At 39.6% G+C, this 18913-nt stretch overlaps 2 protein-coding genes across 2 annotated transcripts in view; both read left to right on the plus strand.

The window, feature by feature from the left end:
* cacna1fb (calcium channel, voltage-dependent, L type, alpha 1F subunit) overlaps positions 1-2661 on the plus strand; it is a 30589-nt gene extending 27928 nt beyond the window's left edge. Inside the window, exons 42-48 of the mRNA XM_030784050.1 lie at positions 186-448; positions 610-633; positions 743-874; positions 1205-1365; positions 1469-1581; positions 1703-2032; positions 2389-2661. Of these exons, the coding sequence (XP_030639910.1) occupies positions 186-448; positions 610-633; positions 743-874; positions 1205-1365; positions 1469-1581; positions 1703-2032; positions 2389-2661 (1296 nt within the window). The remainder of the gene's footprint in view (positions 1-185; positions 449-609; positions 634-742; positions 875-1204; positions 1366-1468; positions 1582-1702; positions 2033-2388) is intronic.
* Positions 2662-6256: 3595 nt separating this feature from the next.
* sypa (synaptophysin a) lies at positions 6257-11229 on the plus strand. The gene is made up of 6 exons (XM_030784603.1): positions 6257-6274; positions 7959-8024; positions 9836-9960; positions 10068-10266; positions 10414-10605; positions 10951-11229. The coding sequence occupies exons 1-6, from the start codon at positions 6257-6259 to the stop codon at positions 11227-11229; spliced, it is 879 nt and encodes a 292-aa protein (XP_030640463.1).
* Positions 11230-18913: the final 7684 nt, after the last annotated feature.

Genomic DNA, 18913 nt, shown 5'->3' on the forward strand with positions numbered 1-18913 from the left:
CTGGGTGGGTTTAGCTAAATCACCGTGTCCATCTGGTTGTACGACACATTTCTTTTCCTTAGCCCAGTATTTGAGTTAGATGGGAAAGAAAAAAAAATGTTAATTTATTTTTTCAGTATCTACTTATGTGTCTTCCATGCGGTTTCTTAATTAGTTGACTGACCTTTGACTCCGATTTGTTCTAGAACGAGAATGGCTATGCAGGCCACTCTGAGTCCTCAGGCAAAGATAGACGATCTTCCCTGGCCACCACCCCCACTGGGAACTCTGCTCCTGTCCCAGGAGAGAATATTTCCAATGGGATGCTATCACACAGAGGTTCCCTCGCCAAAACCCCCAACGGAGGTGGACTGCTTGAACAAGAGGATTTGAGGAGAGGAGACAGCGTGAGATCCACGCACCGTTATCATCACCACAAAAATGGGATGATAGATAACCCACCCAAGAGGTTGGTACATCACCTATTTATACAGTAATACACCGATATGAAAACCAGCCATTTTATACAATCACGGATTATTTTATTCTCTTCATTTGTCTGCTACTGTTTGTTAATGTTTGTAACTTTTTTACAACATTTTCATCCATTCCTCACCTGGCACACTGCAGATCTTCACATTACAAGTCCTCAAGGTAAACCTAGTTTGCTAGTGTCCAATATTTGCAGCGTTTTTCATACTATAAGCCATCAGGCTCACTTCTTGCTGGTCGTTTTCCTCACCGACATTTTTTGTCCAATCAGGAGGCACTCCCAAGACAGGCACACGCCTCTTTCACGAAGACAGGGTGTGGTGGATGGAGAGGATGGCTATCCAGGAGAACAGGGATACTATAACCGTGAGGAAGACAATGAAAGCATCGTCTCTCGTGACAGGTGCAGGGAGCGTCTCTTTGTATAAATGTTAACCGCATAAAGACCTGTGTCAGCGCAGCATTGTTGCAATATCAAAACATCAAGATCAATACGGGGTTTTGGGGTTTTTTTTGTATTTCCCCCCAAAACTATTATCTGCTAAAGGAAATAAATGTTCGCCAACGTGTGGCAGTATATGCAGTACACTTCACCACAAAGACAGTAATCTGTCACATCACAAAGCTATGCCAAGACTGTTCAGTCAGAATATTATTAGGTTTCTGAACATGTCATTCAAAAGTTGCTTTATTGATAACACATGTAATATTTCTGTCTTCCGTCACCATTTAGGCGGGGGTATCCAGTCGACTCCCCGGGTTACTCTGGGCATCGAGACCATATTTACAACGGACACACCCCTGGACACCCAGCATATGGAAATCATTATGGAAATGGGTATGCAGAGGGCCGAAGAACAGCAAGGCGACGTTTGCTTCCTGCTACACCTACTGGTAAAAATCAGATCATGTGACAAATTGTTCTGCTGAACAATTTGAAACCAACAACTGTCAAAGAGTTTTCTCATATTCTTGTCAATTTCGAATTTTCATCCAGGCCGGAAGCCGTCCTTCAATATCCAGTGTCTGAGGCGTCAAGGCAGCAGTGATGACCTGCCTATTCCTGGGACCTACCACCAGAATTCTCCGCCTTGCCGGGCACGCTCACAAGTAATACAGCACAAACACGTAACGTCAGATTTTAAGTTTCTAACCTACTCCTTTTCTTTTTGTGTCTAATTCTCCCTTTCTTTCTTTCTTTTTTTTCTTTTTTTTTTTGTTTTTTCTTCAGACATATGGCAGTTATGACTCTCGGCGTAGCAGCAGTCGGTCCTCCACAGGATCCACAGCCTCGTGGGCGAATTCAGGTCCTAGGCGGGGTCGTCTCCTCTACGCTCCTCTCATCTTGGTGGAGGAGGAGGCCGCGAACAACGCTATGTGGGCCGACAAAAAGGCTGCCACTGCCGCCGCGTCGGCCCCGGGGAGGCCTGGCTGGTACTCTGGGCCCGCTGGAGGTGTAGGGGCCCAGCCTTACAGGGCATACACCACCTTACGGGTTCCCACTCAGCTCAGCCCCCACTACAGCGAGAAGAGGGGCAGCGCAGACAGCCTGGTGGAGGCGGTGAGAGAAGCTACGTTCAGCCTGGTGAAGCAGGCTTGATACGTTGTTACGGGAGACCTGTGCATCTCGTTGTGTAGATTGAAATGATTCAGAGTTCTCAGCAACCGTAGCCATAGAGATATTGCGATGAATTCATTCTCAACTGTTTGAGTTAAGCACAATCTCCCACGCAATACATGCACGGATAGAGAGTGATTGTTTCCATCCGATTATTAGGCTGTAGTACTGCCTAATACTCAGACGGAGAACAATAATATACCGGCTCAGCTTATAGGTAATTAATATTCCAAATACATATTTTAAAAATTGTATCACTGGTTGTTAGTCGGGTATCTCTCTGCTCTCTCTCCTCTCAGGTGCTTATCTCAGAGGGCCTTGGTCTCTACGCCAAAGACCCCAAGTTTGTGGCCTTTGCCAAGCGGGAGATTGCCGACGCATGCCACATGACCATCGACGAGATGGAAAGCGCTGCCAGTGACCTCCTTAGCCGAGGGGGCGGAGGTTGCGGGGGCGCAGAGGGATTTCTGAACCACACGGACATGGGACCCCTGTACAGCGACGAGGAGCCAATCAGGAGTCGGGACGAGGAGGAGCTTGCCGACGAGATGACGTGCGTGACATCGTTTTGAACAACAAGGAGCAAGTATCAGAGAAGAAGGACAGGACAGCAGGACAGTGATTGAGCAGTGAGGTGACCTGAGTGGACAGTCTACAGGTCTGAGATCAGTGTAGCCTGAAGATGAGCAGAAGATTAAGGAACGAGCAAGCGAAAGCTGCCAAAGTATGATAGTCCAACCTGAATCCACGTGCGCTTATGAGATAAAATAAGGGACAGTTGATATACATGCAGCCAGGTGACGACTGCTAATACTTGAGCTCAGGTTTGATTGAAGACTGAGGGAAAAAAAAATGGTGACAGGCTTTTTGCTGTGAAGCTTCACTGGTAAAGGGATAAAGGTATAAATGAAGAATACCAAAGAAGAGTGCGCAGGAGGACCCAGAAACAATTAAGAGTCACCAGAGTGACTGAAGAATACGCTCCCTGAAGCGAAAGGTAGAATATGTCGTAAAACGGTTTGTAGACGAAACAAGGAGCTTGTTGTCACTGTCAGCATACGGTAGCTTACAGTGCCTGCAAGAGTGGTTCTGCATTAGTTTGCTCTGCTGAACACATTTGCATCAAATTGTGTACTGTAGGTCTCTGAAAGGACTTTTTTTTTTTAGCTTTTTATTGAACATCATGTTGTACATGGTTTATATGTGTACATATGTTTTTCATTGTCTTACTTTGATTTAATCAAATGTCTAAAGGGATTCTGACGAACAAGTTACGCAGACTAACACAAAAGCATATTGGGAATCCTACATGAATGGTTGCGTGTTGCTGCTCATCTACAAATCATATATTAACTCTCTTTTTTAACTGTAGTTTGGATATTTTATCACGTCATGTTAACATTGTCTTACACTGTGTTTCTTTTTTAACCACTGTCAGTTTATACTGTGTATTTTTTCCTGAAACAGTTGCATATTTTTAGGGCATGATGGAGATGCTGAGATGCCCCATTACTTGTAATGTGTCTCATATTTGACAAATGTGTATGTCAGAATATTTCTCTCAGTGGAAAAAGTCAAAAGTCCTGTTGTTTGTTTCTCCTGGTAACCCCCCCCCCCCTCCACTCACACACACACACACACACACTCACACACACACACACACACACACACACACTCACACTGTTCTTTGTTTCCTCTTTTTCTAAGTACCATCTGCTATTCAACTGTTTTACTTATTAATTTTAATTACTATCAGCTGACGTACCCAATAGAATTTTTTTATGTTTATAATACTGTGTGACAGTGTTCAGTCAGGTAATCTGAACTGTACATACTGAGGGCATGCTTTGCACAGGTCCTGTTTCTGTTAAATAATTGTGGGTTGTAACACACTCCTAACAATTTGCAGTAAGAAGGAAATACAAGTTTGGGGGGTGTTTTGTTTTGTTTTTTGTCTTTTTTTTAAATATCTGCACCTTTGTGCATTCCTGCCCTAATAAGACTGATGAATACATATTACTAAAATTATTAAATTAATACATATTCATGTACAGTAAATTACACATGCCGCCATGCTAGATACTTTAATCAGATTTTTATGTGATGTGGACGGATGAAAATGTATTTATTAATAAATTATTATGTTTGTAAAATGAAAATTAAACAAAAAAAAACATATCAGTCAGAAGTGAATCTGTCTTTATCATTTCTAATTTATGTTGACAGTAACATTCAGTATGTATTTCATTATCATCTTAAGACATACAAAACACCTACATTCATACATGAGTACTTCTCTCCATTCAGCAGGAGTCACTTTCTCTCACATGAAAAATGACTTTAAAATTTCTTTTTTGGAACCTGTCAAAGAGAAACATGTCATTAATATGTCCACGGAAACGTCAGTTTCATGGACGTAATTTCTATAGTCATGTTTTTCAGAGATAAATAAAGTTACAGTCCATATGCAACATGGTCTACGGAGAGAACACACAAGACACACAATATTTACATACACTATTTATGAAATGAATAATTAAAGGATACTGTTAACTCATGGGGAACTGGTTGGGTTTGTCACAACAAGAGAATGATGTCAAAATATTGCATGAACCTCTGTTCCTCTACAAGAAGGAACAATCAGGAACCGCTCATCCATGGATCAGCGTCAGTGCTGAGGCAGAGCCTAAGAGGAGGTCTCGCAAAAGACCCACCATCCCACCATCAAGTGTGGGCCCCCATAGCAGTTGGTTCCAACAACATGGTCCTGCCGCAATAGCATTCACTATTCACCAAAAATGTGGATGCTGTCCTAGGTGCAGACCTGTACGGGGTAAACAAGGAGGATAGGACGTAGGTGGACCATATTTTTGGAGTCCATATCCACAGTGCAGAAATACTAATTAGTGTATTGACAGACGGGCAAGAGCCGTCAACACAGCTGTGTCTCTGTGGACTCCTCTGCCCTAAGGTAGAGAACGCTTCCTGTAATTGCTGTGGTTGCTGAGTGGAAGCAAATCCATGTCACATAGAGAAATGATGCCCTCGCAATGAAAAACAATGTGTAACTGTATCGGAAATACAATACATAGTGCGATTTAAAGCATATCTTTTTTTTTTTTTTTTTAATTATATCGCAGTAAATGTACATTACAGTGGAAACAGATCCACCGGTATGCATTGCCTTTCATTTGCCTCATTTACATGCACTAAGTATGGGTCTTAAACTACTCAGCTTTATGAAAGATAAATTCTCAGACTGTTCTCTCTAATGGACGACAGCCCCTGTACATATCCTTACAGTATGCCATTGAAATGACCCACCATATCATATGGGCAACTCCACTGATGGAGATATTTATAGAAATGCATTGTTTATTTATTTATTTATTTTGCTTTCTGGGCTTTTGACAGTGATCGTGTGTCTGAACTTCATATTACAAGTTCTAGTGCTGATAATAAGCGTATGAGCAAGCAACCCAGCAACAACTGGAATGCAATGTGATTAATAAGTCCTGTAACAACAACAAAAAAAACTGTTGTTAGATTAGAGTCTGCAGTACAGTATTGGTATTTTCATGGCCATGAATGAGGTTCATTGTCTGACATGAGAAAAGGCGGAGACTGGAGGAATCTTGTAATAGTAGTATACTGTCCAGGTTTATTCGGCGAAGTCACAATTTGAACATTCTGTAACTTCAGCAATGTAAGAATGGTCTCAGTCAGAAACTTCTGGGAAGATGTTCATATTTTACCATTTTAAGAGCTACCCCCCCCCCCCCACACACACACACACACACACCCCCGTCAAGGGTTAGGACACATCCACCTCACATCTCACTAGCTGCCACCAGAGATTCAGAAGTCAGCATCCATATGGCTTCTGTATTGTCACAAAAATGTCCTCTGAATAAAGTAGAATGTTTCTAAGACCATCTTGTTAAGCGAAGCTGCACTGCTGTTTTCTGACTGATGTGTGTTGTGTCTCTCCCTGCAACTGATGGTCGAGTCATCCCTGTCCTTAACGCACAAAACACCTTCTAACAGCGTGTGACGCAATAAGGCTGTTCCAGTGAATTTGTCTCATTCCCTCTGTACGCTGTTCCGGTCGGTGCGACTACCTCCCCCCGATCTCCTCTTTCTCATATCAGCGAGCAGGCGGTTAAGATGGATATTGTAAATCAGGTAGGAATTTGGATATCAAGAAAACAATGGATATTTTTTTTTATATTTGGAATACGATATTAATAACTGGTTGACTTGATTGTCGGCGAGCAAGCCTTTGCGAAAATGATTAGGAAACCGTTGCAAATATGTAAAAGAAGAAAAGCTGTACGATGATCGCCGTGGACTGCTGGAGTATTTCGAGGGTTATTGGTGATGTTTGTCTTCAATGACGCGTTTAAATCGCAACTGATGAGAACATATTGTACATGTGAATTCATATCAGTAGGATTTTTTTTTCGGTTTGTCACGGAATGTTAAGGATTTCGTTTTCATGAGCTATAAATCATTCAGTTCCAGTTTGCTATGAAATATATGAACCGCATTTGTCAATTGATGCTTTGCTGTGTTGTCACCTGAAATCGTTAATTATTTCTTTGATATTATAAGACTGTTGGTGTATTACAAAAGCTATTGTAAGAGGGCCTTTGCTATATGCAGATGCAATTGTTGAGATTGCACTGTAAAATGGCAGCTGACTTTTATCCGAGCATCGTTGTTATGACTAATATCCAATATGGAGACTTAAAGAATGAATTCGTATGTTGTGTTAGTTCCATACAGATAGAATTGATAGGAGGGCATTTGATATAATTACATGCAGCACAAGTAGGAAAATTGATATATTGGTTTTATTTATATTAGGGCATCACCTCTAGGGACTCTTTTGATAAGAAATTCTATTCGCTCGTATGTAGCTAGAGATTATTAACGAGTCTGGATTGATGAAATGATAGGAGTAGTCTAGGATCAATGTTCATTGATTTTTTTTTTCCTATTCGAATGATCTTCGCGGACTACGAAGAGATCTACCTCACGGACAAGCAATGGTGTCGTGTTCAACCGCACCTTACTACGTCACTCTGCGTAAATATATGGGTACCACATACCCATACACAATCCTGTGATCATATAGGCCTATTGATAGTCATCGTACGTACATTTAATGACTACGACGATTTAACATTTCCCGTTGTAAGATTGCTGTCTCAAATAGACGGTCCGCCTTTTTCACGAGGGCCACCAGTGAGAGCTAAAATCGAGTCTTGGGGCATCTCTCATTATTGCTGTGAAGGTGCTTTGTCATTCAGTTCGTCCTCGCTCATTGAAATAGTCATGATGCACTGTTTTGTAGGTGCACGTAGACTATGTACACATGTTTTACTGTGAATCTTATATCTGAATGTTTGACCTTTGACGGAAACGAGCGCCATAACTATTCGTGGTTTTGACGTTGGTGCATCATTCTGTCCCTCCCACTGTAAGGCTTTTAGTATTCGATAAAGAGTGGCCATCTTATCCGAGATTTTTTGGAACTATTTCAATTGTAACCATTCGTCTTACGCAACTGCAGGCAAGGTGTAATATGCCATTACATGGAAACATCTGCTTGGTTAAAGAAAGTTAAAATGCCTTACCATCACTAGCATGACTTATAAGAAGAGCAATCAGCAAATCTGAATCCAAACAAGGGATTTGCATGGAATACTGATACAAATTTGCAATTCTCAAGAGAAATATAGGTACACTTTAATCATGTTCAAGACACTCCTGCTATCTGTTAAGTGAAGACATGGAAACATCTGGCTGTGATTATTGTTAACATGAAATTGATGGGCCTGTTTGTGGATTTCTATTCTGACAGTTGGTTGCCACCGGGCAATTCAGAGTTCTCAAAGTACCCTTGGGCTTCATCAAGGTCCTACAATGGGTAAGTGTTTTTTGTTTTTTGGGTTTTTTTGAAGTGTCTGACATTAGATTCTTATTTGTGTTGTGTTTTGCATGGTTCACAGCAGTGTGACAAATCTGTTACTAAGAGGACAAATATGACAGATGACATCCTCCCAGCTCAAAAATGAATCTCTGAACTGATTATGGGCTACTTAGCCTTTTGAATGTTTTTCAGAATTTTATGAGGTGTCAGAATGTAAGGAAATCTGTCAGTGTGCTTTTTTTCACACCTTTACATGCCTTACCACATGAGGTCATTGTTTAATCACTCTACCGTAATGACTTGTAAATCATAAATCCAGGATATTAAACCTAATAGTAATACAGGCACATTTGGGTCTTTTATACTGGTATGCAGTGTTTCCGATTCAGCTTTTGTTTAACATACTCATTTTGTTTGCCTTAATATTTTATTTTGTATTTCGATTTATAAACGTTCTTTTGTGTGCCACTTTGAAATGTGTTTATAAGAAACTGTATAGAATATATTAGTAGTAGTTTTGTTTGTAGTGGTAGTTGTAGTAGTATCAGCATCAACAGCAGTGGATGTACCATGATCACTAAGCACTTTAACAGTGAGGAGTACATCAGAAGCATCAACCGTTGAACAGTGGGGACACCTAGTGATAATACGGTGGTATTTCACATCAAAATAGTAAAAGAAGACACTTTAGAGAATTGTGTCTCCAGAAATTGTGACTGAAAATATGGTACATCCTCTCCATATGTATTTATGTCTCCACATACCAACCTCACAACCTGAGATAGAAGCTAAGAGAATGTTCCATATGTAAAGAATATAAATAAAATGCAAAATTTCTTAATGCAAACAGCATGTTTTTTTTTTATTTGCTTGGTTTTTTTTTATTTGCTTTATTTTCCATTTTAATCAAAGGTTTATGATGCAGTGCTTTAGCAAGCTATATCACTGATGTCATTTAATGCTGGTGTGTAAGAAAATGAAAGCAGTATTGATAGAATAAGTCTTTATTCAGGAAGTCACTGCACTTCATAACAAACCCACAACTATATATATAGTCACTACTGCAAAAGACCAATGGTAATTCAGGCTAAGTATATTCACTGGATCAAATCTCTAAATATTCATCTACCTGGCATTTTAACAGTGTTCTCTGTCGGGTAGAGAAACGCCACTCGTTAACCACCACGAAAAATAAAAGTTAAAGGAACGCGACTGGAAATCTTTAGAATGGATCTAACTGAGGAATTTCATCTCCTGTGGAATGGGTGGCTTCCCTCTTCTCTCTTTGTTACATGATATGTAAGGCCCTATGTGTGTCCAGCACTGCTGTGTGACAGATGGCAGGCCATCTCTGTGAAATTTAATAGCTAGCTTCTCCATCCAATCCCCGCCCAGCTAGAGGCAGGGAATAATCTCTATGAGTCAATCTCCGAGATTTAAGCCAAACTGGGGAAATTATGTCTGTGTGTGTGTGTGTATGTGTGTGTGTGTGTGTGTGTGTGGGTGTGTGTGTGTGTCTGTGGGTGTTTGTGTGTTTTATGAAGGAAAAGAAGCTTTTCTTTGATTAGTGCGTAGCATGTGTTTTGGCTGGTATGCACATTTACTTGTACACAATGAAAGTGAATGTAAACATTGCAATCCGAATTCAGGAATACCAAAATCAATAAGAGAATGCTCTTTGCTCATTAACCGGCAATAAGAAGACACCCTATTAAAAACAGTGACCTCTTTGTGACCTCTTTGCATCCATCTAAATGTTTGATAGCTCTTTCATTTTTTTAACTTTTCCTTTATTTTTCTTTCTCCAGGTGTTTGCGATTTTTGCTTTTTCCACTTGTGGGAGCTATTCTGGGTCTTTCAGGATGAGCGTACAGTGTAAAAACAGATCTGAAAGTAATCTGAAAATAGACGTGGATTTTGAGTACCCATTTAGGTCAGCACTTCTTTTCAACATGACTACTCAAACATTTTTTTTAAGGCATATCACAACTTTCTTTAACCTAAGAGATATGAAATTTTCCCCCGTATTCTTTTTAACAGGCTTCACCAAACATACTTCGATGCCCCCGCTTGCAGTGGAGGCAGATCGGACCGTGTCTTCCTCGTGGGCGACTACTCTTCCTCTGCCGAATTCTTCGTCACCATCGCAGTGTTTGCGTTCCTGTATTCCATGGCATCTCTGAGCATCTACATTTTCGCTTTTGAAAAATACCGCGAGAACAACAAGGGACCTCTTATTGTGAGTTACCCTTTTTCTACAAAAAGTGCATTTCAGACTACCGATCATTCAATTCAAGCTTAAGTTTTGAACTTACGCTGCATGACTCATTGACAAGATAAATTAAGATATGAGTAACCAGATGTGTTTCTGGGAATCCCTCCACAGGATTTTGGCGTGACTTGCGTGTTCACCTTCATGTGGCTGGTGAGTTCAGCAGCTTGGGCTAAAGGCCTGTCGGACGTGAAAACAGGCACGGACCCTGAGAAGGTGCTGGACCTGATCGAAGCTTGCAAAAATCCAGAGAACACCTGCAAAGAAGTGCACGACCCAGTCATGTCCGGACTGAACACCTCCGTCGTGAGTTGGTCTTCTCGCTCAGACAGATTGCGCTCTTAACCTGCGGGACGCTTTGAAATTGTCATGTTTTTAGAGCTTTTCGTCCTGATGTGAGACCCAAGAATGACACAAATTTGCAAGTCATGTATTGCTTTATGGATTGCTTTATGGATTGGCTTTGTGATGTAATACGTTCTGTTCACACAGGATCTAACTCTTCTGCTTTAAGATTGACTGTAGCATTGAATACCATCAGTGATATCACCGTCGTTAAACACACGCAAGCTATCGTTGTTTGTGCAATGTCCACCAAAATATAACCATCTTTCTCAAATGTGTGATTCGTCCCATGCACCTCCCTCTTAGGTCTTTGGTTTCCTGAACCTGATCCTTTGGACAGGCAACCTGTGGTTCGTCTTCAAGGAGACTGGCATCATCGCTCCATTCATGCGTCCTCCTCCCGCCCAGGAGAAACAGCCCGCCCCTGAGTCCTACGGACAGCAGGGCTACGAGCAGGACCCTTACGCCGGCTCTCAGGGGGGTTACCAGCCCGACTACAGCCAGCAAGGCTACAATCAAGGAGATTATGGACAAGGAGGCTACAACCAGCAGGGGGCACCCACCTCCTTCTCCAACCAGATGTGAGCGAGCGGCATGGAGGCGGTTGGAGGCTGGTGAGTCAGGAGACAGAATAATTACTGTGGTGCACTCAGGCGTTAAGAGTGGGATTACGGCTATTCTAGCCCTTACAAACAGATTGCCATTGTCTATAGCTGTCTACGGCTTCACATTTACATGAAACCAGTAAAAACCAACACCAAGTTTACTTCCTGTTATTTGGCGCTATGTATCTACTAATCTGACAATTTCTCTCGTTCTCTACTGCTAAATAATCCTCAACATGCATCTTTCTCTTTTTTTTTTCCTCTATCTGTCTGTCTGTCTGTCTGTCTGTCTGTCTCTCTCTATCCGGCTGTCTGTCGGTCTGTCCACAGAGAGAGGGTGACTGTGTGATCAAGGGAGTGTGGTGCCTGAGCCCTACCCACATAACCACACTCCTCCCTGTTTGTCTGTTTGTGCATATGTCTGTGGACAAAAGAGGGAGGGAGGGAAGGGGAGGGGGCTACTGATTTAAACGCGTAGATCTAAGGGACAGTGAGAAAGCAAAGGGGAATCAATGTGCTGTTCATTATTGTGATGTATACAACTGAGAAAAAAAAAAAAGAGTTAGGATTGATCAAATGAGGAAAAACTTGAATACAGTACCAAAATATGAAAAAGATGGAAACAGAAAAAAAAAAAGAATAATTATCACTGCTATTTCAATTTTGAATTAATGACATTGACAATAGTAATGCTAAACTTGAGAGAATGTACTTGTCTGTGCTGTATAAATATCATTATGAACAAATATATACAAATATTTCCTAAAGATATGTATGGCATTGTTCCACCGTAGTGTAGTTCAGTTTAGCGTTAATTAATGATTAAGGAAAAAAAAAATCATCATCAAGTCCAACCAAAATAATTCATGAGAAATTTTTACCTCTAATGGTTTGGTGCAAATTCATAGAAATTTACTGGAATCTTTTCAAATTTTATATGTTACGCTTTCATTACGTTAATTTTTGGTTTTTTGTTTGTTTTCTTTTTGTTTTCGAATATTATTATTATTATTATTTAAATAATGGTGGGATAGAGCACAGAACTTGAAGAGCATGAGGTAACAGAGAAGGACCAGCCTTAGCAAATTCTAGATGGACACATTTCAAGATGCAGACCAGAGAAACCAAACAGTCTCAGAAAACAGCTATAAAGAATATTTGGTGTTATTTTTTTTTAATTTATTTTAAAGCAAACCCTTTCTTTCTGTTCTCTTCCTGTCTCTGTAACATGAAAAGCACATGCGCATTCTTAAATAATCAATAAGTTAGCATGGTTTGAGTATTTCCTTATACTATGCTTCCTCTGACTGATGTAGTGTAACAGTAGTGTTTTATGCAAGTGGATGACAAAAAAAAAAAATGAAAAGGATTTTTGTTTAGTGTGGGCACCAGACAGAGATAATCAAATGTGTGTGTTGAGATGGTGTTAGTTTAGATAACTGTGCCAGTTTCAAGTTTGTCAATATTCAATACTTTTCCTTCCCTCCCACGCCTCTCGTTCTCACTCTTCTCTGGCTCTTTTTCTCTCTTTCTTTGATATACTTTAAAAAAAAAAAACAAAAAAAAAAAACTGAAGTATATATTTAACAAAATCCGTTGTATTCAAATATATTTTCAAATATGTGTATATATATATATGCCAAACTAAATCTACAGTCTATCAATTTGATCATTTATGTTTTTATAGCTCTGCCATCTTCAAATATGTATATTTCAGAGATTAAATTGTTTCAATATGTTGTAATATATCACAGAAAGCAGACAATTACGAAGATCTCTCGCCACGTTGAGATGCTGTCAAATTATATCAATCAGTGGAGATCATGAATCTGTCTACTTGATTTTGCAGTCAAATACTGGGTTACTGATATCTTATACTAGATGCATGCTGAGATTTCCCCCAAAATATTGTTTATTACACCACATAATTATATCACTCAAACTCTGATGTAAGCAATAGTTTAGCAACATTTTCTTCTCGAATAATAAGCATGGACAAATTACAGAGATAATGAAGATATCAAATATTTTTAATAACATCTCATGAGAAGGATGTTCTTTAAGAAAACTGTAAGGAGATCACAAATTTAACCTATACTTTTATTGTATGATAATTGTGCGCGTAGCCACACTGAAAAAAAAAAGGGGAATCAAACACTCCACACCTAAGACAGACAGTCACAGTCTATTCTATTATAACTCATAATTATATAACACTACTAAACATCAGTTCCCTCAGTATTTCTCAAGTATTTTCCCTGCACCCAGCAGATCAGGTAGACAGTGTTGTGATGAACTACGTAATTACAATGCATGATCTGACACTCCAAAATCAAGCTTGCGCAAAACTATTATTAAATACTCATATTAGTTTTACACATTTTTTATTCCTGCTTCCGATTTAAAAAGAAAAAAAAAAAGGTTTTACTCTTGAAGAGGACTAGGCCAACGACAAGTCTCTTACTCTTTTTGCTCACCCTCTGTATCTCTCTATCCCTCTATCTCTCACACACTCTCTGCTCTGTCCCACTCTAGTCCCTTATGAATATGCTATTCAACTACTCTGTTGTTAGTGGTGTTTGGTATGTCTTGTGATAAATCTCAATGCCTTTGGGTTGTGCTGTATTTCTTGTGTATGATATATTCTTAGCGTTAATGATGATGTTGATGACAGTGGTTATGACCATGCAGAAAAATCAAGATTCACCAAAATTATCCAGAATTCTGTTGTATTGTTCTATGGAATCCAGGAAAAATTCAATAAATAATAGATGATCCTGATGGAAACGTTTCTTTTTTTTTTTTCTTTTTTTTTTTTTTCCAATTGCTCCTCAGTGATTTTTGAAACAAGGATCCTATGGCTCATACATGTACAATCCTCACAGACCGGTATTTTAATGCCTCATAATCGTAACAAAATGTAATCATTGTGTTGTCTGTCTGTGTAGTGTATGTGTGTTTCTGTGTAGTGGCTACTTTAAAATGTCCATTCGAGATCAGTCTATTCGAAATTTGTGTTCCGGTTCATCAGACCACATTCAGAAATTACTGCCATGAGACAGCAACAGTAACTCGTTGACTCTGTTTAACTCTCTTTCACTCTTTTTGTTGGTATTTCTTCCATTTATTCATGGAGTGTGTGTGACTCTACAGCGACCAAGGCCTAATTTTGAGCCATCTGTGTACCTGATGAACGGTCGCAAAACTTCTCAGTTTAAATCACGTTAAATCACGTGCATCACAGCTTCACAAGCTATATGTTCACCATCACTGCATTGTGTGTATATAAGTAGGACATTTCAGTTTCCATTTAGAGTGAGAGTGAAACTTTTCAAACGTTTAAAATAGAGGGACACATAACAACTAAGGTTCAGCATTTCATCCTCATGCGTAACCCACACAACACACTGACTAGTTATTTATCTAGCTTGTTTGAACTAGCCCGTGTAGATCTTTTAATTCATTTGGTAACATGTAAAAAATTTGCCCCAAGGCAGCCTTATCCACCAACCTCATGGATGGAGAGTCAGATGCATTCACAGATGAGCTTAAGGCCCGTACGAATAATGTTATTATGAGGAAGTTGCGGAGGGAGGTAGGGATGCTTGGAGGTTTTAACCCACAGCATTGCACCTGTCTGTCTCACCTCAGTTAAAAGCTGTAAAAGCTGTACATTGTTCATCATGGGACTTTGAGCAGCGTTATTCAGACCGAATGATGCCGTTACAGAAATTCTGGACGAAACCATATGTAATGGTACAATACATTTTTCTTTGGGATATTTCTGTATATTTGTATATTCCTGAGATATATGAACCCTGTTATAGTTCTTCGCTAAATTATCATTACTATGCATGAAGATACTCTAGACTGAGATCAGTCTACCACTTTCCCTCATCACTGTAGTACTGTATAATCAGATGTTCACATTGACCTCTGACCATAATTGCGATGCTCAAAAGTTAAATCGGAAGGGTTTGAAAAGACTACAAGCAAAAGGCCGCATGCTATGAAGACTCCCTTTTCAAGTGTATCGCTCTTCAACTTTCAAGGTGGACCTAGACAGAATAACAAAAAGGCCCTCTATGCCTCAAGTTTCATTTTCATCTTCTTTTTTACTCTACCCAACACAAACACTTCATCATGTAATAGCAAAGCTATCCAATGAGAGTCCAAGTTGGGACACCTGGCATTCTTTCTCCTTTAGCCCACTGCCCCCCCGACACAGCGTCTGGGCAGGAACTTCCTTCAACTGGCAGTTAGGTTGTGTGCCCTGTTCCAGTAAATCACTGCAATGAGTGCTTGTTGATGAGAAAAAATTAGCCTCCTTAATCCATCCCTGTAGAAAATGAACATAGTCCAGGCCTGCAGGACAAAACTGCAAAACTGGACATGTTTGAAGCTCTGGTCCAGTCGCTTCAAGATCTTCATTAGAGCTCCTGGTTGTCTCCTGTACAGAACTTATACATGCTGGTGTGACCTTGCTTCATGCTAACAGGTAAGTCTTCATGCTCTGTCCAAGATTGCCTCCATGTGTAAGCGAAATGAGTAGGACTCCAGTACTGTGTACTAATGCAGTACTGTGCTTGACAAAAGGTTGTCTTCTGAGCGGCTGAAAACATTCCACATAGGGACTGTACATGTTTGTTGGTCAGCTGCTGAACAGGTGCAACAATGGAAAATCCCAAGATGAACTTTCTGGTAAATGTAACCAGCCACAGAAAAAAACAGAAAACAAAGCTGTGTCAGACTGAGAGATCTGATGACATAATCACATCCATCCCTTCAGTCTGTGCTGTTGTAATAAACTTCCAACTGACACTATAACCACAAAGAGTAACCCATTTCTCTTTTAACCTACTTTTCTGAGTGGTGTTTCAGTCAGTAAAATGCTTCCTGTTCTTCAACAGGAAAATGTTAACCAAAATTTTGATGCAGTTAACTTTGAGACAAAGCAACAGGCCTTCTGAGCTCAGTTTGTTTTCAAATCTTTGTGGTTTGAAATAAAATTAAAAAAAAACATTGACAGCTATGATGGGAACAAGTGCACCAGTAAACTTCTCAGACAAAAGTGTCAAACAAAACGATAGACTTTCACACAGATGAACCATTGCCCTAGGTTCCCTTCCCTTGTTTTTTCACACTACTTCACTTCTCTGTGAAATCAGTGGATATGGAGACGTGACCTGAAACTGAAAGAATGGTGAGTATTGTATCCGGGCTGAAAACTAAGTATGAAACAAGGTTGTTTTGTGATTCAGGCACCTGAATTTCCCTCAGGATTAATAAAGTATTGCGTATTCGTATTCGTGTCTGGTTAACATTGGGTTAAACGGAAATTATCCGAAATCTGAGATACTTCCTGTAGTAGAAATGGGTCCTTAGAGGTAAGGTAAGGTACCTTGGTTTATTTAATGTGGCAACAGATCTCTTTGTCATTTTTCTCAGTTTTCTATGGATTGGATTTGCACTGGCCACTACACATGCTTATACATCACTGCAGCCACTTCAGCCTAAAGGAGCTAGCTAAAGGCTGAAGGGTAAAGGCTAGAGACATCAATAGCTATGAAATTTTGGAAAGAAGAGTGTTTCAAATCTACCTGGAGCTTTTCAAGTACCCAATGGTCAGAGAGAGATCAGGACATGTTTCCTTTGTGCTCACCTGAGAGAATGAGTTTTTATCAATACTTGACTCTAAACCTAATTAACCGGTTATGATAGATTTGTTTATTCTATATTTTTCATATCCTGTCTCTCACTGTCTCTCTCTCTGTGCCCCATTGCTCTCAGGTTGTTGGTATATTAGTTCTCATTTTGACACAAGAGTGTAGTTGATTGGCTACTGCAAAGACTGTGATATAGCCTTTAAGTAATGTGTGTACATATTGTTCTTGCCCGTAACACCACACCTGTTTCCTGTAACTAACCTCTGAGGGCGTTTTTTTTTTTTTTTTTTTTTTGCTCTCATTGTTAGTACTTTCAAAGTCCACTGGATATATTCAGAGCAAGACTTTTTACAACTGATTCACACGGCAGAATCATTATTAGCATCAAAAATGCAAAGCGACTGACCAGAAAAATGGATGAATTCATCACGGGCATGTAATGAAATAGACTGAAGATCCATGTGCAGAGTAGTTTTTTTTTTCTGGTTTTTTTTTTTCTGAAGCAGACTTTCCAACCACCGAAACAAACCCAAGTCATATATCAGGCCAGAGTTCCGGAAACCGGATATCGAGACTAGACAATCACCTAAACCAAAAACAAGAGAATCAGATCCAGGAAGTCAAAGCAGGGTCATATACAAGTCAATATCAAAATCGCAGGTCACTTAACTAAGGCTCAGTATGTCCCGGAAACAATACCTCACAGAGAAACACTGACAAAGAATTCTATTTATACTAAACAGAAATTAAGAACAGGGATAATTAACGATTAGGTAAGGTTGAACGTAACCAGGCTGGGGGAGACTGAATTGAGTGTTGGCTGGAAGCTGGTGTTACAGGGCCTCTCTTTCATTTTCATTAGATAAAATATGAATTTTTTTTTATCAAGAATGTCAAGGATTCCATATCTTCATTCTCATTTTAATTTGCATGTTATGATTTATGGTGTGATAGCCATCGCCTAAAAGTACTATTTCGGTGTTTGATGTTTTTGGTTTGCTACAGTCCAAAAAGCAAAAGTAGAAAGATGGATTAGGCTGAAGGTTTTTTTTGTTTGTTTGTTTGATTACTTAAATTAAACAGTTTACAACTTTTGTCTCCCATAACACAGGCTGTTGAACATCCGTCTTCATTCACAATCCTGAAATCCCTTCTATACTGGAGATGGGAAATCAGGAATCTTGAAGATAAACTGCAAATGTGAGGAGAAATCTAGATCAAAATTCTCTGAAGTTCACATTCACTGGTCTACCCAGTCACAAACCAGGTTAAGGTGCTAGCTTAAGTATACTGGTTCATTTACTGACTAAACATGTCTGCTAGTGTTGCCTCCCTTATTCTTGGTATTTGCGTCATATATAGGCAGTTGTTCTCCACTAAGAGAATTATGTTGCTTATGTTTGCAACTCTTGCTCTGATAAAGGGAAGTGGGAGGCTGTACATATGTCAAAGAGGGCATGTGTTGGCCTCACTTCAGAAGAGTAGAGTGCAGGGGAGAAAACAAAAGAGGAACTTTTGCCTTTGACACAAGACTAAGGTTAATGATAAACTAGAAGAGAAAGAGCTGATTACAAAGTTCTACAAAGACTTTAGAGGAAGTTTTAAATTAGATACCTTTATCTACATACTGTGTTTGATATTGACATTGATCAGTAATGAAAGTAAAATGCGATTGTAAGACAAATTTTTGGGGGGAAAAAAAGCATCTCAAGTGAACCAAGTGTTATTCAGCATATAAGAGTGTTTACCATTTACATCAGACTACATACGACTGCAGGAAATTAATTAATCTTATATCCTTGAACCTAATAACAGTGGTCATCTGTCAGTGGTGCTCAAGATATTAAATACAGTATGTGTCAAAATGCTGCACTGATTTTCCTCAAATGCCTCGAATAAACTATAGCATTACATGGAAACATATTCACCAGTCAGTGAACACGAAGCGTCGCTGGCTAATAGAAATTCGACCAAAGAGTATAAAAATGAGGATGAATG

Source organism: Chanos chanos, chromosome 9 (genome assembly GCF_902362185.1).
Source record: "Chanos chanos chromosome 9, fChaCha1.1, whole genome shotgun sequence".
Lineage (NCBI taxonomy): Eukaryota > Metazoa > Chordata > Actinopteri > Gonorynchiformes > Chanidae > Chanos > Chanos chanos.

What these genes read in the sequence shown, in the direction of transcription:
- sypa (XM_030784603.1), top strand. An exon ending in TCATCAAGGTCCTACAATGG is followed by an intron (nt 8,025 to 9,835) that starts GTAAGTGTTTTT and finishes TTCTTTCTCCAG; the next exon opens with GTGTTTGCGATTTTTGCTTT. An exon ending in CCGGACTGAACACCTCCGTC is followed by an intron (nt 10,606 to 10,950) that starts GTGAGTTGGTCT and finishes CCTCCCTCTTAG; the next exon opens with GTCTTTGGTTTCCTGAACCT.